At 41.9% G+C, this 21,668-nt stretch overlaps 1 protein-coding gene and 1 long non-coding RNA gene across 2 annotated transcripts; one reads left to right on the top strand and one right to left on the bottom strand.

Moving 5' to 3' along the window:
• The first annotated feature begins 2,331 nt into the window (after positions 1–2,331).
• LOC100382454 (alpha/beta-Hydrolases superfamily protein) lies at positions 2,332–6,993 on the top strand. The gene is made up of 7 exons (NM_001175195.1): positions 2,332–2,840; positions 3,332–3,639; positions 3,795–4,517; positions 5,011–5,139; positions 5,245–5,448; positions 6,360–6,560; positions 6,673–6,993. The coding sequence occupies exons 1-7, from the start codon at positions 2,573–2,575 to the stop codon at positions 6,796–6,798; spliced, it is 1,959 nt and encodes a 652-aa protein (NP_001168666.1). The 5' UTR covers positions 2,332–2,572; the 3' UTR covers positions 6,799–6,993.
• A 5,341-nt stretch (positions 6,994–12,334) lies between these two features.
• On the bottom strand, positions 12,335–13,297 carry LOC103649306 (uncharacterized). Its single transcript, XR_002268228.1, has 3 exons — positions 13,187–13,297; positions 12,966–13,032; positions 12,335–12,411 (listed from the first exon to the last, which is right to left on the bottom strand). It is a non-coding gene; the product is annotated as an uncharacterized lncRNA (long non-coding RNA).
• Positions 13,298–21,668: the final 8,371 nt, after the last annotated feature.

Below are 21,668 nucleotides of genomic sequence, written 5' to 3'. Positions count from 1 at the left end.
TAGAAGCAAGCGCTATTTTGTATTGTACATGTTTTTCCTTGTATGCTGTACTGTTTCTTTCTGTTCCAAGGATGTTGAATGTATGTTCGAACTCGCTTAGATAACGTTTCGTCTACGGAGGCTGAGAAAGTTACGAACTTCGAAGGATGTTGAATGTATGTTCGTACTCGCTTGTATTGTACATTTTTCCTCGTACTGTTTCTTTCTGACCTATTATGTCCTATGTACTTTATAGTTCACCATCCCGCATACAATGATTAACCTAAGAAGTGACTAGCTTTCTATTTATCCTGTCCTTGATCACCTTTTTGGGTTGGGTTATTATAATCAACTAATTGCTAGTGTTTACCATAATTAACAAGCATGATGAGAATTACTTTATGATACTATGATTCATTATGATTATAAACTTGTGGCATTTTAGGGTTTGTTCGGTTATTTTCAATCCGTATGAATTGGAGGGGATTGATACGAATCAGAAGAGATTTTGACTTAATAGGGATTGAAACCCCTTCAATCCCCCTCAATCCATATGGATTGGGGTAGAACTGAACAAGCCCTTAGGGGGCTCGGGCGGTTTCCCGAGTGCCTCTCCGTAATTAGGCCTTTTTCGTTTTAGTGCTCTCAAAAGATTTTTCCTACCCTTTCTCTCTCTTTTCCTTTTTGGTGACATCTTGTTAGGGTTTAACTCTAGCCTACCCTAAATTGCTTGGGACTAAAAGGTTATGTTGAGTTGAGTTGAGAGGTAGGTATGGTGATGAAGCTTCTGTACAGTTGGTTCCTTGCCGTTGAGGCACTAATATAGGTGGACCTAATTGCAATAGATTCTACATGTCAATAACTCAATTAGGAGATATTAACTATAAAGGAAGTTCTACTCATGGGGAAAGCGGGGATATACTTTAGGAGTTGTTTGATAGAGTTCTATCGGATCAATTTCCTTTGGAGGGTATTTTTGAGATATTTGGCTCTATGGAAGAAAGTGACTCTCTTTAATTTTTAACTTCTAGTGACTTAGTTTATTTGAAAGAATTACTTTACAAAGAACTGTTTTTCTTCTAAAAACTATTTTGACAAAGCACTTGCTAAATTTGTTAAAGAATTAAGCAATTTTTTGCACCTTAAATATACAACAAAACATGCTCTATATGTCCCTCAATCCTCTCCAATCCCACGGAACAAAACAATCCTTAAGAGAAAATGGAAAACTTAACAAGAGCGCCTAGGGTGGTAATGGACTCCAAACTTCAGACTAGAGATGGCAACGAGTCAGGTTCGGATCAGATGGAGCAAAAATCTGCCCGTGACTCCACCAGTGAAGTCTATTTAAACTCGACCACGATCACATCCGTGGGTGTAATTCCAACCCTGCACCGAACCCATCGCGTTTTAGGTCACCCACGGGGTTTTTACTCAATGTACACTTTAAAACAATAATTTAGTTATAAGCAATTAAGTACCAGCAATAATTGAGTTATATCTACTGATTTTAAGTCTTCTCATGTTGAGCAGCAACAATACATTTCATGAATCATTAGCCAAGACACTTATTCAAAATAATTACTAGTATCTTAATAACTTTTACGCAAAATAAATAATGAGACAAATTTTGGGTAGGGTGTCGGTCACTCGCGAGTTGAAATAGAAATCCGTATCCGCGTGCAGGTTGCACTCGTGGTCAAAATCTTCACCCATACACGCACCTGTCAGGTCGAGTATCCGTAGAGTTTCGGATTTGCATGTTAAGTTATCATCCCTATTTCAGACTATAAAATTTAAGGATCAGATTGAATTAGAGTTAGATTTTTTATTTAATTTTAAATTAAGATTAATTAAAGGTTCAAATAAATTATAAAAAAATTAGATCACGGTCTATTACCACCCTCAAGAGCGCCTCCTGTAATTCTGTTTTGCATCCGTCATTGGATTCAGTCACCACTGGAAAACAAAAATGTAGTTTTCTCCAACATAAGCAACAACAACAGCTAGACCTCGTGTAACCGAAGGATTCCATCTGTCTCCATACGCAAAAACCTCCTACGGTTCTACCAACAGCAGTAGCAAGGAAACGAACAAAATCAAACAATAGAAACCTTTGGGATACAGACAACAAAGCCAGAGGCTTCTCGTCTCCTACCGTTCCAGGCTCACTTCACCACACTAACAAAAAAAAATAATGACCCAGTCACAGCCAGTTTAACACATTAATTCACATGCCATACTACAAAAATATAATAAAAAACCAAACCACTGTTCCATAAGTACCCTCCCCCCTCCCGTTGCGCCTCTCCCCTCTTCTCTTCTCGTCTCCCCTCCGCCGCTTCCGTTGCTCGCAGTGCTGCCTCCCCTCCTCTCTTCACTCGTCAGGCCCTTCCGCCGTCCCGGAGGCTCGAACCCCTCGGCCCGCGGACGGGACCCTAAACCCGCCCCACCACTCGCGCGGGGTTCGCCCGCGACGCATGCGCGGCGGCGGCTGGTACCCTCGGCAGCCGGCGATCGCCGGAAATCTGCGGGGACAGTGCGGCGGCTTGCACGAGTGCCGGACACGGCGGGAGTGGGGAACGTAGGGGAGATGGCGGCGGGAGGAAAGGGCTGGGCGGAGCGGGTACGCCGCGGGGCGAGGACCGCTTGGTTCATGGTGGCCATGGTGGCCTCGCTGCTCGTGGCGTCGTCGCCGGCGCTGGTGGCGGCGGGCGACATGGCAGTGGCGCTCTGGCTCGAGGCGCGGCTCGGCTGCTTCCGAGGCGACGGCCTGCGGGGCCACCTCCAGCGCTACCGTTTTCGGAACTCGCTTGCCGACATACCTCTCGTCTCCGTCGTTCGATCCATCGTCATCACCTGTAAGCCCTCCCGCTGCCTGCTAACTCATTGATGCTTTAGAATGGGCAGATGGCCTAAAAACCAACCCGTTCGCTTGAGTTCGATTTCCTTTTCTTCTACTATTTCTCCCCTTTGTGGTTTATTTGCTCTGGTGATGTAGAGAGTGTTTACTGTTTAGAATCATTTTTTTGGGTGAGGTCTTAGCTTGAGAAGATCTTTTCGCATTCCTCTATGAGGATTTGGTGATCTGAAAGCTACAGTACTCACTACGGCTGTGCTTGTCTTCTTTTGCTTGCACGGAGCTTTCGGCGGAATCTGCGTGTATCTGCAGTTATTAATCACAGAGTATAGCTGTTGCCTGCTCTCTTTTCTTGGGAGGTAGTTAAACTAAGCCTGTTGTTTAGCTGGACCTGGACTGGTTGTAAGAAATTGGGAACCTCTCGAATACCAAATTCTGCTCTGTTCTTAATTTGAGGGCAAAGACTAACCTTATGTTCTGCGGCTTCTGCAGGTGTGTACCTCATGTCTGATACTTCTGGCCTCTCTCATGGTCCTTACCTTGGAACAACAACTTTCTGTTCCTTGGCTTCTCTGCTCATCTTGTTAATTAAGGCATCTGTTTATAGTCCGGCGCAGGACATTGGGCCTGAGCTCTCGCCGTCGTTACCAGATCACAAGCTCAATCTCAAGAATCTATGGGGAATGCCTGTACTTTTCCTGTCTTCCTTGGTGTTTGCTCTTGGCCATGTTATTGTTGCTTACAGAACAAGCGGCAGGGCTCGACGGAAGCTTCTCATTCACCGCATTGACCCTGAATCGGTATGACTGCCATGCATTTGGTTTTGATCTTCTAAATCTCATAAAGTCATCAATTTATAAATAACTTGAGATTCTTTCTTTACAACTTGATCACTGGTTGATGTTAACTTTGACGATTTATGAATTTTTCGTTTTCCTACTATTATTGTTTTCAGATTTTAGCATACAAGAATGCCTTTTCTGGATGCTACAAGGTTCCACGGTCTCCTACACCATACAGCGGAAAGCTTTTTACAAGGAGTGAAAGTGAGACTAAGAGAAAATCACTTATCCAGGACGATCGTGATTTGCCAATCAGTTTTCTTGCAGACAGTGATAGCATGTTCATTGCTTGCCAGGGGATCACTATACACTACAAAGTTTCCGATCCAGCAGCCAGCCTACCTTCATCCCCTGGCTTCTTTTCAGAGAGAGATACTCATCACGATGTAATTTCATCAAGCATTTCTCCTAGAAGACAGAGGCATGAGAGTCCACCATCTGCTTCCTCTAATACCCGTCGCGTTCTGAATAGGAGCTTTAGCCATCAATACCATAATACTTCGCTATATGCACCACTATTGGTAGAACCAGTGGCATCTCCAACTTTGTTGGATGATATTCCTCTGATGTGTATTGATGATGGCAATGCTGATGGATGTCTGAGTCATGTGGGCTTTGACCTTGAGGCTGGAGGGCAGGGTAAATTCGCTGTAGTTTTGGTGCATGGATTTGGAGGGGGAGTATTCTCGTGGAGACATGTTTCCAATTTGTTAGCTCGACAATTGGGATGCACTGTGATGGCATTTGATCGCCCAGGATGGGGATTAACATCTCGACCTCGTAGGAAGGACTGGGAAGATAAGAAGTTACCGAATCCATATGAGCTGGAGTCTCAGGTGACCCTTTTCTCCACTCAATGCAAGTCTAGTAACTGCAGCCAGCATTTGGTCAAAATTTCGATTTTGGCACTTAGTATATACTTCACTGAAAAAAGATCTTATAGAGCACTAGAAAACAGTGCATAACACGAGGAATCTTGTCTTCCTAGGCCACATTTCTGTCAGAATTAATTTTCTTCATTTTTTATAAGTATGATCACCTGAATCTGAATGTATATTTCTACGTTCCACCCTCAGGATGGTATATATTGTCTCTGAAGTAATAAGTGTTCTCTGCTACTAACAGCTTGTGAGACCACCTTTTTTTATTATAGTAACTACTGTCTTAAATTTAGTCCAGTGGGCGCAAAAAACCTTCTGCACTAAACATTGTTTTCCCTTTCTGTAATTGAAGAGATAATGTTACAAGGAGCATTTATATGATCATGTCTAGGTTGATCTTATATTCTTATTTATGTTTACAAACAACATTTTGTATGATCCTTTGCAGGTTGATCTTCTTATTTCATTTTGTTCAGAGATGGGCTTGCACTCTGTGGTTTTAGTTGGTCATGATGATGGGGGCTTGCTTGCCTTGAAGGCTGCGGAGAAGCTGCGCACTTATGGAGGTGACAGAGAGGTACCTCCTTAGAGAAATTAGCTTGTTTTTATCTTGTTTTGTTTTGGATGAAAGTTAAACACATCATGGAAGGTTGTATTGAATGTTATCTGTTTGCTTTTGCAGGTTGAAGTGAAGGGAGTAGTTCTTATTGGTGTGAGCTTATCAAGAGAAGTCATTCCTGCATTTGCTCGTATACTCCTGCATACACCTCTGAGGAAAAAGCACATGGTTCGACCACTTCTACGTACTGAAATCGTTCAAGTTATCAATCGGCGGGCATGGTATGATGCCACAAAGTTGACGACAGAAATACTTAACCTATACAAGGTAAGCACACCCAGTGATTCATACATCTTTCTTTAATATATTTTCCAAATAGTTGATTTTCAAGCTAGTTTTGGGAGCTTTCGTTACAGATGTGAGGCATATAATTTTGTGGTTATTGCATTGCTATTGTTTTGTCATGTGAAAGAAAAGATCTTATTTCCTCCGTTCTAAACTATAGATCGTTTTAGGCTTTTTTAGATACATAATTTTTATTATGTACTTTCTCCGTTCTATTTTTAGGTCGCTCTAGCATTTCTAGATACACAACTTTTATTACGTATCTAGACCCATCAAATATCTAGGTGCGTAGCAAATGTTATATATCTAGAAAAACCAAAACGAGATATAATTTGTAACAGAGGATGGTATATAGACATAACATGTATATAGGTATATCTTAGAAGCTATTCTTTGAAAAGCAAAAGTGATCTATAATTTTGGGAGGGATGGAGTAGTCCAATTCAATAGCTAATTTCAGCAAAACTATTTAATATTTTGTATCTGGGAGACTTCCTGTTCTGTTAATGTGAAAGACATGCAATCTTAAAATGCACGTGTTTTGCTCATTCTGTGGACATTGAACTGTTGACCAACAACAACAAAATTTAGTCCCAAATAAGTTGAAGTAGGCTCCAGTTTACTATTCACACTATTTACTCCTTACTTGGCTTTCGTCAACTAAACACTATATCATCCGTAAAAAGTATACACAAAGTAATATCCTAGTAATATCCTCTTTGTACTTCCCTTATAATCTTATTCTTTATCAAAGCTGATTTTTCATGTAGTCCTATTCTAATCGGAATCATATGTGTCTTCATCACTTGTTCGAACACTAGTTCGAACGTTATTGAAGAGGGCTATTTGTTGGACATTGAACTGTTGACCAACTTGAATTAATTTTGTGATAGGCTCCGCTATTTGTTGAGGGCTGGGATGAAGCACTTCATGAAGTAGGCCGGCTTTCGTTTTCTACTGTCCTGCCATCAAAACGAGCAGCGGATCTACTAAGATCAGTGGAAGACCTTCCGGTTCTGGTGGTAGCGGGCTCCGAGGATGCTCTTGTTTCTCTGAAGTCGGCACAAGCCATGGCTTCGAAATTTGTAAATTCTGTAAGTAATCTGCTCCCGTTTGTTAGTCGAGCGCATGATTTTGGTCGGGATTTGGATTTTGCTCGGCATATATATCCTTAACAATCCACTGCCTTTTTGTTTACTTGTGCAGAGGATAGTAATTATATCGGGGTGTGGACATCTGCCGCACGAGGAGTGCCCCAAGGCGTTGCTCTCGGCTCTTGCTCCTTTCATCTCTACATTGGTACCCTCAGAAGATTTGTTGCAAAGACTGTAGAATATACTCGTTCCTTTTTCGTTTTTTTAAGAACTTTTTTCTAGCTGGTGAGTTTGTATGAGCCCATTGTAGCGCGAAGTAGTAGTGGAGCCTGACCCAAAATCTCAAGGGTTCCTAGAGCTCCCCTGATTTTTTTGTCACATGTTAATGGTTCCCCCTGAACGATTTCAATTAAGCAAGTTGAATGTGTACAGCACATGCTTTGTTCTGTTCCTTGCCCAGCCTAGGTGGGGAGAACAGGCTTAGTACAATGGCGATAGCTATCTTGGTTTGAAGCCATCTCCGTGGAAGCCTGTGGGTCTCTCCCGCCCTTGTTAGCCTGAATCTCTACTACTCTATAAGACAATAGTGTAGACGTACACACCTACTTTGGTGCACGGGTCTGCCTACAGACGCCCGCTCTCTCTCTCGCGCCCCCGCTCTCTGCGCCCGGCTGTCTCCGACCCCGCTCTCTGCGCCCCCGACGCCCCCGCTCTCTCCAACCCCGCCAGCAGCGCCATCCCCGCCCGCAGCGCCCCCGACGTCCCGGCTGTCGCGCATGGAAGGTCGCCATCCCCGCGATCCTTATGGAAGCGCCCCGGCTGTCGGCTGCTCCAAGAAAGGAATTAGCGTCGTGTGGAGGACCCGCCCCGTTCTCTGCGCCCCCGACGCGCCGCCATCGCATTCCCCGCGTGGTCTGCTACAAGGAAAGGTCCGCGTGTGGTCCGTTGCCGCCATTCCCCGCCCCCGCTCTCCTCTCTTGGCTCTCCTCTCTCTGCTGCAGCCGGCGCCCGCCAGGTCCGCGCCCACCAGCCGCAATCGTCCGCCATCTCCTCGAGCCTCTTAGTTTTGCGCAAATCGAGCTGCGCAAATCGAGCTGCGCAAATCGGGCCTTCCATCCATGGCAGCCGCGCCCCTACAGTCAAAGATTCGCGGCTGCCTTCCCCCAATTGCTCCCCCTCCTCTCTCCCTACTTACGTACACCACACCTGCCCCTTCCTTTCTCCAAATTAGCCGCAGTCCGCGTCCACAACTGTCATCGGTGCTCTCTCCAAGTGTCGCGCCACTGTGCCGCTGCCGGCGACGAAGAAGGAGCCCCGCTCCCAACCTCCGGTGTGCCGCCCGCAATTTTCTGCTCACCGCCGGCGTTCCAAGGTATACTTCAACAGCATTTTGCAGGCAGTAATTTCCTCCCATGTTGTCTCGTAGTTTCATTTTGCAGGCAGTAATTTGGTTAGTGACTGATATGTACAGAAAACTTGTTAGTTACAATATTGTTAGGCACTGATATGGTTAGGCACTGATTTTTATGTGGATTTCATAGCGTTTTGATTTAATGGTATGAATTGTTCAGGCACTGATATGGTTAGGCACTGGTTTTTTGCCAAAACACAATGATTTCAGTTGAAGGCTTTGCAGTACCAGCAGCTGTTCTTGTGCTTCGGCTTAAGTGTGCAATTGCTAGCTGAGTACAAGTAGTTTGGTAGTAGGTTGTGAAATCATGAGTTTCAGTTTGGTAGTAGTTTGTCATGTTTTCGGCAAACTGGTGAGATCATGAGTTTCAGTTTAAATAGAGAACTCATTGGATCTTTATGTCCTGTGCCACAACATATGGTTAGGCACTGATATGTACAGAAAACTGGTTAGTTACAATATGGTTAGGCACTGATATGGTTAGGCACTGATTTTTATGTGGATTTCATAGCGTATTGATTTAATGGTATGAATTGTTCAGGCACTGATATGGTTAGGCACTGATTTTTTGCCAAAACACAATTATTTCAGTTGAAGGCTATAATATGTGAGAATGATGTTTCTGAAGTGAGTTCATTTTTCGGTGCAGATTGTTGCAATAAGGGATATCATACCTCCTGCTGTTGTGTAGCTCACATTATTCCAGTCATTGTCAATTCTCTCAGGTACATTTCTCCCATGTTGGACCTATACATTTTGCATCAAGTAATTTGCTTTCATAACGTATTGATTTAATGGTATGAATTGTTCAGGCACTGATATGGTTAGGCACTGATTTTTTGCCAAAACACAATTATTTCAGTTGAAGGCTATAATATGTGAGAATGATGTTTCTGAAGTGAGTTCATTTTTCGGTGCAGATTGTTGCAATAAGGGATATCATACCTCCTGCTGTTGTGTAGCTCACATTATTCCAGTCATTGTCAATTCTCCCAGGTACATTTCTCCCATGTTGGACCTATACATTTTGCATCAAGTAATTTGCTTTCTTTGTGGGTATATTATTGGGTGACATGTTTTTAGTTGCTATAGGTCTATAAAATTATATTAATTAGAGCATCAACATTCTGAGGGTCCAACTAAATAGTATGATACTCATGTGTTGTCTGCATATTGGGTGACATGATTTGATCAACTCATGTGTTGTCTGCATGTTTCCCTAACTGAGGCTTTGCTAATTCTTTGATTTCCCCATGTTAATTTGATTTGCACATCACTAAATATTATGATACCTATTGTTTTTTATATGTACATGGAAAGAGTATACTACCTTACTGTGGTATTAAACTAGGAAGAATATTATGTAATCTGCAAATTGAATCTGCAAATTGAATATTGGCTTGTGGTAAAGTCTCCTATGTACCTAAATATTTTTTCTACCTATTGTTTTTTATTTTTATATGTACATGGAAAGAGTATACTACCTTACTGTGGTATTAAACTAGGAAGAATGTTATGTAATCTGCAAATTGAATCTGCAAATTGAATATTGGCCTGTGGTAAAGTCTCCTATGTACCTAAATATTTTTTCTACCTATTGTTTTTTATTTTTATATGTACATTGAAAGAGTATACTACCTTACTGTGGTATTAAACTAGGAAGAATATTATGTAATCTGCAAATTGAATCTGCAAATTGAATATTGGCCTGTGGTAAAGTCTCCTATGTACCTAAATATTTTTTCTTCTCTATTACAGTTCTTCTAGCAGTAGAACTTTGCTAATTGAATCTGCAAAAGTAACTTCGACAGCAAAAAGGTGAGTGAACGCCTCATGTTTATTGTTTTCTTTAAGGTTATCTTTTTTTTGCGGATTACACAATAAACAACTCAAATCAGATTTTATGCACCACTGAAAAACAGTTGCCATGCTTTTCTGCCCATAATAGAGGATGAGAACTGCTGTTACCCGTCGTGTAAAAGAGCAAGTATCCTCGACAGACATAAGCGAACAGCAGTTCTCATCCTTTTTCCTGTATTTTTGCTTGAAGGTGATCTGTTTTTTGCCAAAACACAATGAAAACTGAAATCTGATTTCAGTTGAAAAACTGCATTTTCCTGTTAAAGAAATACAATGTTCTTATGTCTTGTTCTTATGTTCATGTTCTGAAGTCTTGTTCTTATGTCTTGTTCTTATGTTCATGCATATAACTTTTATATGACATATGTTAAGCTTGTGTGTATTGGGGTTTTTTGTATTGGGGTATAAAGTTTATATGCATTCTTCCGGTATATATCGGTTGATGCTAATTCGTAGAAAAAAAGATAGTGGGAGGCTTGGATGATAGTATACTTTGAGTTCGGTGCACTTGCATCCGTTCACAATTCTCTTTGTCGTCTGCTTCTCTTCATGTTCTTTTCCGAATATACCATTCAACACAAAGACAAACACCCTTAATTGCTTGTCTTAATGTTCTTCTCCAATTACATCGGTTGCTCTGTGAGACAACCACTCACTTTGAATTTCTTAACAAGCATTTGCAGTTCTCTGTAGACGTCCCATAGTACCTCTCGCGTCAACAAACATGAAACAAGTTATTCTTACCCATTGACGAACACATATATATAACAACCTAGGGAGACTGAATGCATAAGCTCGCTTGAAATCAGAACCTCGATGACATCATGATGACTGATTAGATTAAATGGCTTTATAAAGTAAACAACATGATAATTGATCAAGTTGCATATGCCAACACCACATTTTTGAACCGCGACAGTATGACATGTGTTTCATTTAAATTTAAATTTTAAATTTTGTTAAAGGCTACAAGGTTTTGATGGAACCGGTCGTATTGAACCGAGAAAGAGACGCAGCGGACCGCATAAAACGGAAGCCTATGTAAGTTATTACATAAATCTATTTACACAGAATTTGTCTATCAAAGAAATGACCGTTATTTAGTCGTATGTTTAATATAGCTACAGGTTGTTCGACGACTACCGTGACGAAGATTTTTATGGGCTACCTCGGAAATACAGTATTGTCGCTCGGGTAGAAGTTAAATTCCCGATTGAGCCACGTTATCGTGATAGACAACATTTCATTTTATCTGACATCCATGTAAGCCAACAATTATTTAAGTTTCATTTACAAAGTTACACTATCTTCATACAATCGCCTCTTCTCCTACTGAAATCCTACTGAAATACTATTAGGGAGCCAAGATCGAGGCCATAACATATGTGTCCGTGACAGTGAAACATTTCAACAATTTACTCCATGAAAAGCATGTTTACAATATGCATAACGTAAAGTTTGGTCTTCATCCGGGTCCATTTAATTTTCGACATCTAAATGGTCCCATGGAATTGTATTTCAACCAACAAACTATCGTGGAGCCATACACTGTTCCAATTCAAATGCCGCCATTCCCAAAACATATATTCTTCAACCTTGACGATATTGCTGAGTTGCCAAACAGGACTTTAGTCGGTAAGAATATATCGATCTTGGCCCAATTTTTTAAATACCGTTTACACGAAATTTAGTATTAATCCATTTATAAATTGTTATTTTTGTAGACATTATGGCTATTGTAGTCCACATGGATACAATTCATCGCACAATGTGGGGCCCTTTCAGGAAGATTGTTATAATGGATGCTAGGTATATTCCATTAATTGTATATGTCAAATCAATATATATTACTAACCAATTCTTACCAAAATGAATGTCATAGGGGGTCTTTACATATCATTAAAGTTTGGGGTGACCTACTAAACAAAAATGCACTCCGTTGGGCGTTGGCTAAGGAGGATTATGGCATAATAATTGGGACTATGTTTAGGCGGTTCAGAAGACAAGGTACAACATGTCTTTACGCCTTGCAAACACATCTGTCACTAAGTTTTACTTTATAATGATTCGTAACAGAGATTTAAATGTGTAATTCTAGAGTTCCTCGAGTCTTCGGATCATACCGCAATACACTTCAATCCGTTCCATCACAACACCCACTATTTTGGACGTAAGTATATTCTTAAAAATTAGTTACTTTTAAATCGTGATTGTTCTCATTAAATCATGAACTTCGTGTAGATATGATTAATTGTGCCATTCATTGCAGCAATTCAAAAGCTTTGGTGGCGCGGAGCAACCGTCAGTTTGCTGTTACATTTCTTGAAGAGCAAAGGCGTAGATAGATTCTAGAATTTCGAAAAGAGCAATAATTGGATCTATATTTAGGCCTAGATAGATTCTACAATGTAACAATACATGTCGTACTGTTATTGATCAACCAAAAGCAACATGAGGCTGAATTGTAATACCTATGACATGGGTTTAATAAGAGATAGTTTACATGGATAAGAAGACGAGATGTCGCGCTGCAAATCTGACCATTGGTCCAAAAGCACCCAAACAGAGTCCACTCGACAGCTGTTTTATATTTAGAAGGAATGATCAATGATGGAAGTATATCATAATCCATAATTCCACAATGAGCAAAGTATCAGCATAACTAAAGTAAGTTGGTCAGTGAATTTGTAAAAGTTCCCTTCCTTGGAACTTAAACTTATGTTCTACAAAGAAGTTCAGCCCTATATTTCTCAAGGTCTATGATGAAATCAAATCATGTAACATATACATAATGCATCAAATACTTTCTGTTTCATCTTTTTATTCATAATGCATAAAAAGTCTGGTGCTGTGGTCAAAAGTCCAAACTATAGCAAGCATGTGGGTTTTCCCCACAACTTTATGGACTGTATTTTACAAATCCTAACAATCAATTTTCAAACGAAAATAATTATTATTGTAGTAGCCTGATCAGGCTCAGCTGAGTATTTCTATGAAAATCCCAGAAACCGATGAAGGGCTTTGAAGGGTTTAGGCATTTAGCATTCTCATCAATTAAATTCTCTGCAAATTGCAACAATCCACAAATACCAATGAACTTCAGGAATTTTGTAATCCTTAGAATATAAACGTACCTTTGTCAATGTCAACATCATCAAATACTACTATAGGACTTTTTCCACCAAGTTCCAGTGTAACAGGCTGTCAAGAAAAATGCAATGTTAAGGAATGCAACAGAATTTCCTCTTAAAATAGGGCACTCAAATCATACTTTCTGATAATTTATCAACTAGAAGAGAGCAAAACAACACGGCACAGCACATTACTATAAATAAAACATAATTCACAGACGAACCTTGACCATAGGAGCTGCCGATGCCATAATTTTCTTGCCAGTTTCAAAACTCCCAGTAAAAGCGACCTAAATAAACAGAAAACCCATGCTATGAGGAGTGCTCATGCATGATTATGTCATTATATGCAGAATAGTTTACCTTGTAAACATCTGGGTGTGCTGACAAAGGAGCGCCAGCATCAGGACCTAATCTTGTCACAATGTTCAAGACACCAGAAGGGAGACCGACTTCTTTACAGATATCAGCAAGCTCTAAGCAAGTCCTGGTAATTCAAAACGTAGGCACATAAAATTCAAAACGTAGGAACATGATATAACATGCTAATACTTACACAGAAGCCAGTTCAGATGGCTTCAGTACAGCTGTACAACCAGCAGCCAATGCAGGGGCTACCTTCCATGTAGCCATCAGTAGAGGATAGTTCTTGCAACACAAATACAAGTACAAAGTATAATGCTTTAGAGTCAGAATCAGAATAAGTAAAACAAGAACATATGAAGAAAACATAAATATAAGTAAATAAGTTACTTAGTCAACAGCATCTTATATATAGACATAATAGTCTGAAATGGCCCGCACGACAATTATGTGAACAAAGATAGTAACACAATAGTGAGTTTCTAGAGAAGAAGCGTACACTTATACTAGGACAAAGCTCACTGTCATATCAACATAGAAAGAATACTTGATATTGGCCAAACATTGACACAAGCAAAAAAAAATTGACATTAACTTGGATATATAGGTGAGATTCAACACTGGATAGGAAGTACAAATCTGAATACTGGAAATATTTCAGAATGGTGATGAGGAAAGTTATCGAAATTAGGTTTAAAAGACTGTGTGTGGTTAGAGAATATGCAGTTTATTCGCTATACATTTACACACGGGCATCTATCCAAGTTTTTTATAATTGTCCCTGACCAATTATACTTGGATCAAATTCTAGAGGGCTCCAAACTGGACAACCTGCTGAATTTCAGTTTCAGCTAACTGAACCAACTTCAGTTAAGGCCAACCTGACAGTCCACTTTGAGTAGTTGTTACTCCAACTTTTGTATATGATCATGTCCACCACCCTTTAATGACGATTTAAAAGTAACTAATTTTTAGAATCTGAAAATTCAGAAACACAGCAGCACCACTTGGAACCATTCTTTTTCCTGGGTTCCAATAGTTCCTCTACAGTTTTTACATAGTGACCCATAGCTAATTGGTCTGGAACGATTAACATCTTGATCTGGCTTGGCCTGCTGACAGATGGCACAAGAAGTCACATACTTTTCATGTCTGGCCTGCTGACAGTTTTTCTCTAAGCCATTCCACTGTCCATAATAGGGTTTCCTTATGGAGAACGGAGAACCAAAAGAAACAGATCAGATTGAACATAATGATGGTCGCACACCATTATCAAACATCTCAAACACTATAGGTAAAGGTTATTACACGCGTGTCGATTAACGTTTCAAACGTAGTATGTAGGGGAACACTAATACACAAAGTTATATTGTAGCTGATGAAAATGGATCGAAATCGCTTGGTCCAAATGTCGATGCTAAGGAACGTAAGAGGCAAAGGGAAAGGGAAAGATATGCCGCGATGACCGTTGAACAAAGAAACGAGAAAAATAGAAAGCGTCGTGAAGTAAGCCAACGAAATAAAGGACTTGCTATACAGACAGAGGCATCTAGAGGTGATGAAAGAAGTTAAATTTCACATTGTTATTATACCTACATACATGTACCTTATACAAAGTTGACATGTATTATTTTGTATATGGGTGATATACAAAGAAGACATTAATATGAAGACATTTGAGACAGTTAACTTTGAAACAAGTGGCTGTAGCACAATTGATTTCACAAACTTTGCAACACAAGGTAATAGGGTATACCAATCACAGTTTTTTTCACCCATCGTTTTATAATACATATTTGTAGCCATGAAAATCATTTTGCCGTTGTTGATTTGGCAGTTCCAAATAATAACACTTCACCGACCGATAATATTATCGAACGAGAAAGGCAAAGGCATAGAGAAAGACGTGCAAAAATGTCAGTAGACCAAAGGAACGAGTTGAATAGGAAGCGTCGTGAGGCGCGACAACAAAACAAGGGACAAGAAATGATGTCCACTGTGTCAGGAGGTGATGAAACACGTCAAATTTAAATTAATGTTTATGTGCATAAACCTACACTTAGAAAGTAATGTGTTCATTGTTTTTTAGATGTAGACCAAAAAGTAAATGTGAATCAAGATGATGATAGCGATTGGTTGCATAGGAATGATACATTCAAGGCAGACGACGTTTTCACAACCAGAGACCTTCTGGCACCAGGTACATGACTGTTCACTCAACTAAATTAGCAAAACAGCTGATTTCTGGCGGTTTAACGTATACATGCTTTATTCCAGGCGGTGTGCATGAAACTGTTGGTAACACACCCAACCATAATTTGGAAAGGGCCGCCTACTTTAGAGAGCGGTACAAAAACTTAACTCCCGCCGAGATGGAGTTTAGGCGTGAACGCCTTAGGTTGTATGATAATACACCAAAGCGGAAAGGGTCAAAGATAGAGTATATAAGAAAACGTAGAGCACTGTTGGCTGACACATTGAGTCAGGAGTCAATCGCCATGGAGTCCCCAACATATACCCCTGAGGTTGTACACCCTACAACAGATGCAATTGAACCTGATGGATTCGTAGTTACCCCCTGCGACTGGGTTATCCCTGAAATCGCCGGTAACCCGTTCCTGCCAGCTCCAACACAGACTGAGGATGCCGATTCACCGCATATGTCTACTGGACCACTAAGACGTAAACATGTGCCACGTGGTGAAAGACAAGCTATCTTAGCCCGTCGAAACCGGCAATTTGAAGCACCCATTTCAAGGAACATGGCTACTACGACTGAGGATACTATCAGTGACGTTGGTGAAGGGGCTGATTGTACACAACCCCATATGACTACAGAGAACAACAACAATGGTAATTACTATCATTGTTTTCAAGTCGGATGAGTTGTTGGTCATTTTGGCTGACCGACTTGGACGATTAATCGTGACCAGTCTCGATTGATCGGATGACTTGAAAACAATGATTATTATCCTATCTTAAATGGATGCAGCATGACGACGATAGCGTGTAGTTCGACTAAACGTGTGTTTCCATCAGTACAATGTAGGAATCAATGTCATGGTGATATCGTGGCAACAAATGAGAGTGCAAGTATGACCGAACAAGGAAGTGGGGTGGATCATACCCAGTCGAAGCCAAGGGTCATTTCCAATGGTAATTGTTAAGAATCTTTATTCAGGTTACATATTTTTCCCAACCCTGTTATCCTGAATGCCCTTGTATTTTATCGGGCTTGTATTTTCACGTTCCAGTTGATGACGATGACGGTGTCGTATTTGAAGACGATGCTGATGAGAACGAGGGATACCTATTCGCTGGGCAATGTACTAATTTCCATCTTTTTATGGTATGATACCAATGCTTATATAGATACATATGTCTTACTCATTGTTTCCAAAAAATATCAGATGAGGATACCGATGAAGATATAGAGATCGATGGTAGTCAAGATGAATCGACTGCCACTGATGTTCCTGATCCGTATGATAAGGTGTACAGCAACATCCCTGAAGAAACACATATGCTCAAGACTGTTCCCAACTGCGGTTATTGCACCGCGAAGAAGTTTGAGTATGAGACACCTGGTTTTTGTTGTCGTGGTGGGAAGGTTGAGCTAGCCCCACTGGAGACCCCTCCCCAACTCAAGAGGTTGTGGGATAGTGCAGACTCTGATGCTAGGCACTTTCGTGATAACATTAGGTTTTTTAATGGCCATTTCTCTTTCACTTCCCTATACTGTTGCCTCGATAGTATGACAACAAATGTAAGGGATTCTGGTATATACACGTTCCGAGCACAGGGCATGATGTACCACAATATAAAGTCATTTGGTAAGGAAGGTGGGGCAGAGCATAAACACCTTGAGCTATACTTTTATGATGATGATCCCACACTCGAGCATCGGTACCGTAAGTGTCGCGAAGAGCATCAACAGAAAGACAAAGAGGTTATTCGACAGATAGTCGACATACTACGTGGAAACCCGTACTCCGAGCACCTTAGGACCATGGGCCACGTTGAGAACCTTGATGACTATCGTATCGCGTTGAATCTAGACCAGACGTTGAACCAGAAGACATATAACACACCTCTCACTTCGGAGGTGGCCGCTGTCTGGATCGATGGGAGCGAAGGGCGAGGCCAGTTCAGCAAAAGTGTTATGCTCCATGGGAAGGACAGTTCAAGCCACTGCATCCGCTCATACCATGGATGCTACGATGCACTATCATATCCATTGTTCTTCCCTAGAGGCGAACTTGGCTGGCACGCAAATATCCCAAAGGTTGGAGTATCCATGGACGAAGTGGATGCATATCGTGCGACACATAGGGCAAGTAATGCAAATGATGAAGATGCGGGTTAGTTGTTTGTTTAAAATTTGATATCTTTGCGCATTATTAACTATCTTTTCAGCATCACTCACTTTATAATCCTTGCGTTTGCAGAATCTCCTAGCCATTTATGTGTGTCTGTACGTGACTACTACTGCTACAAATTTCAGATTCGCCCCGGGGTATTCAATCCAATACTTCATGGAAAGCGGCTTTTCCAGCAGTTCGCGGTCGACACGTACATAAAGATTGAGAGCTCACGTTTAGATTACATACGCAATAATCAGGGTCGGTTAAGGGCAGACCTGTACCAGGGCTTGGTGGATATCATGCTAGATGGAGATATTAGAGCAGAGAATGTTGGCAAGCGAACTGTGTTGTCGACGTCGTTTATTGGCGGTCCTCGTGACATGAGACGTCGGTATATGGATGCTATGGCTCTGGTGCGGAAGTTTGGAAAACCAGACATATTTCTTACCATGACATGTAACCCTAACTGGGATGAGATAAGGAGGGAGCTTCTCCCTGGGCAGACACCGCAAGATCGTTCGGATCTTGTAGTGCGTGTCTTTCATGCGAAGCTACAAGAGTTAAAGCATAGGCTGACTAAACAAGATATTCTTGGTAAGGTCCGAGCCTACGTCTATGTCGTGGAGTTTCAGAAGCGGGGTTTGCCGCATGCCCATTTTCTACTCATAATGCAGAGGAAGTACAAGCTCACATGTCCTGAGCAGTACGACCTTTTGATCTCAGCCGAGATCCCAAGCAACAAGTACCCAGAACTACGAAAGATGGTTATCAAGCATATGATGCATGGCCCGTGTGGGTCGCTAAACCCTAACTGCCCATGCACTAAGGGTCGTAAATCGTGCAAGAATCATTACCCTCGGCCTTTTAGTGACACAACGTTGCAAGGGAAGGATTCGTACCCTATTTACAGACGTCGTGACGATGATCGTAAAGAAAAGGTCCGAGGGTGCGAACTGGACAATAGATGGGTTGTCCCTTATAACCCATACCTCCTTCGTCTCTTCAACTGTCACATCAATGTCGAGGCATGTGGGAGCATCAAGGCTGTTAAATACCTGTTCAAGTACATATACAAAGGCCATGATCGTGCGTCTGTTGTTATGAGAGATGCGAGCAAGGAATACGATGATGTTGATGAGATCAAGCAGTATAGAGATGCAAGGTGGGTGACTCCTCCAGAAGCCTTGTGGAGGATATACGGTTTTGAGCTTAGCCAGATATCTCCACCTGTGATGCAGCTGCAACTCCATCTTCCAAACATGCACATGGTGGCGTTTCACGAGCGGCAAATGGTCGAGCGAGTCGTCAACCGTCCAGGTGTTGATAGGTCAATGCTCACAGCATATTTTGAGGCGAATAGTCTTCACGAGGAGGCTCGTGGCATCCTATATCGTGACTTCCCTGAGTGGTACACTTGGCAGAGTGGTAAGGGTAAAGTATGGCAGCGGAGGAAACGAGATACAGGCGGACAAGTTGGTAGGATAGTCTCTGCTCATCCGGCTGAGGGGGAGCGCTACTATCTTCGTGTTCTCCTAAACCATGTGACTGGTGCCGCCTCCTATGTGGATCTAAGGACAGTTGATGGTGTCACCCTACCCACTTTTCGTGAGGCGGCAGAGAGAAGGGGACTGCTTGAGTCGGACAACACACTAGATGAGTGTCTCACTGAACGTGCTCTTTTCCAGATGCCATCGGCGCTGCGACGGCTTTTTGCCACAATACTGGTGTACTGTGAGCCAAGCGATGTGGCTGTACTCTGGCAGAAACACAAAGATTCTATGTCCGAGGACTACCAACACAGGAGTCAGAACAAAACTCATGTTGAGCAGATGGTATTGATTGACATTAGGAACATGCTGCAGTCAATGGGAAAGGACATAAATACATTCCCTCTACCTCCTATCATCGACGCGTATGACGATGCTATTGGTACTGCTAGGGAGGTTTACGAGGAGGAAAGTATCCAACCGACAGCGGGAGATGTGGCTCTTAAAGACTCTCTTAACGAGGAACAGAGGGCCGCCTATGATAAGATTATGTCTGCCGTTGACACCGATCAGGGCGGGTTGTTCTTTGTGGATGGACCTGGTGGCACCGGTAAGACTTATCTATACAGAGTGTTGCTCGCGACGCTACGCAACCAGGGCAAGATTGCAGTGGCAACAGCTACATCTGGCGTTGCGGCTTCCATAATGCCTGGAGGAAGAACCGCCCATTCACGCTTCAAGATACCACTCACTATTGACGATGGCGCTGTATGTAGCTTCACGAAGCAGAGTGGAACAACAGAGTTGCTACGGAAAGCATCTCTCATTATCTGGGACGAGGCTTCTATGACTAAGAGACAAGCCGTGGAGGCACTGGACAATAGCATGCGCGATATAATGGGTCGACCCGCACTACCATTTGGTGGTAAAACCATTGTCTTCGGTGGAGATTTCAGACAGGTCTTGCCAGTTGTTCGTAAAGGGTCAAGGGCTCAAGTGGTCGCGTCTTCATTACGGATGTCTTACCTATGGGAGTCCATGTCCCACTTAAAGCTTGTTAGCAACATGAGAGCAAAAAACGACCCTTGGTTTGCGGAGTTTTTGCTGCGCGTAGGCGGTGGAACTGAGGACACAAATAGTGACGGCGACATTCGTCTTCCTGACGATGTGTGTGTGCCTTACAGTGGGAGTGACAGCGATCTTGACAACCTAATAGACTTCGCTTTCCCAAATCTCAATGAAAATATGTCTGATTCCACCTACATCACTTCAAGGGCGATACTGTCAACACGTAATGACTGGGTGGATATGATAAATGCTAAGATGATTGATCGTTTTCAAGGAGAGCATATGGTGTACCATAGTTTCGATAGCGCCATGGATGATCCCCATAACTACTACCCACCTGAGTTCCTAAACACATTGACGCCTAATGGGCTGCCCCCTCATGTTTTGAAGCTCAAGATTGGATGTCCTGTTATATTGCTCCGGAATATAGACCCTGCAAATGGACTTTGCAATGGCACCAGGCTGGTCGTTCGTGGCTTCCAAAGAAATAGCATTGACGCAGAGATTGTACTGGGTCAACACGTTGGAAAACGGATTTTCCTACCGCGTATACCGTTGTGTCCCTCCGATGAAGAGATGTTCCCTTTCCAGTTCAAAAGAAAGCAGTTTCCTGTACGGCTTAGCTTTGCAATGACGGTTAACAAAGCACAGGGTCAGACTATTCCCAATGTTGGTGTATACTTGCCTGAACCAGTGTTCTCTCATGGTCAACTATATGTTGCTCTATCTAGAGCGACAGCCCGATCGAACATCAAGATTCTTGTCATCCCAGCCGTCGATGGGAGGAAAAAGTCAAGGAAGGGTGTAAAGAAAAACCCCACCGTAGATTGTGGGACATATACCAAGAACATCGTCTACAAGGAGGTCCTAACAAACTAGACCCATATACGACTGAAACGGAACTCAATCTGTTGCATGCTAAATACATGTAAATGCACGATGCCCTTTGGTGTATAACTGATTTCAGAATCGTTTTGTATATATCCTATGTTTTATGATAACTGATTTCATGATCGTTTTGTATTTGTATATATATGTGGCTCATGCTGTTTACCATTGGTTTGCTGCAAATTGAGATTCTGTAAATAGAAATGGCTGATCGTGTTTTTCTGCAGAACTATTTAGAACCCATAACTCTTATTAAATATAATATAACAATAATAATAAGGTAACCAATAGATACTAGGTAAGTGCTCGTGCGTTACAACGGGAACATATAATACCACAAAACCCAAGGCTAACCAATACCCATCATATTTGTAGTGTAATTCGACCAACTTATTTAATTTGAAATATTACCTTGCAGCAACCTTCCACCTTGTTACTGATTCGCTGTCGAAGCCCCTCTTTTCTGGGTGCAGCTTCATTGTAGGTGCTGGTGGAAAGCCACCAGCAGTTCTTCGAGGAGAAGTGGTGAAACTTTC

The sequence above is a fragment of the Zea mays genome, chromosome 3 (genome assembly GCF_902167145.1).
Source record: "Zea mays cultivar B73 chromosome 3, Zm-B73-REFERENCE-NAM-5.0, whole genome shotgun sequence".
NCBI lineage: Eukaryota > Viridiplantae > Streptophyta > Magnoliopsida > Poales > Poaceae > Zea > Zea mays.
The sequence above is the reverse complement of the archived record's forward strand: the minus strand, read 5'-3'. Positions and strand labels throughout refer to the sequence as shown.

Bases quoted from the DNA above. Each gene is read 5' to 3' on its own strand.
- LOC100382454 (NM_001175195.1), top strand. From the start codon at position 2,573: ATGGCGGCGGGAGGAAAGGGCTGGGCGGAGCGGGTACGCCGCGGGGCG. The intron at 3,640-3,794 runs GTATGACTGCCA...TATTGTTTTCAG, and splicing joins ACCGCATTGACCCTGAATCG to ATTTTAGCATACAAGAATGC. The intron at 4,518-5,010 runs GTGACCCTTTTC...GATCCTTTGCAG, and splicing joins CATATGAGCTGGAGTCTCAG to GTTGATCTTCTTATTTCATT.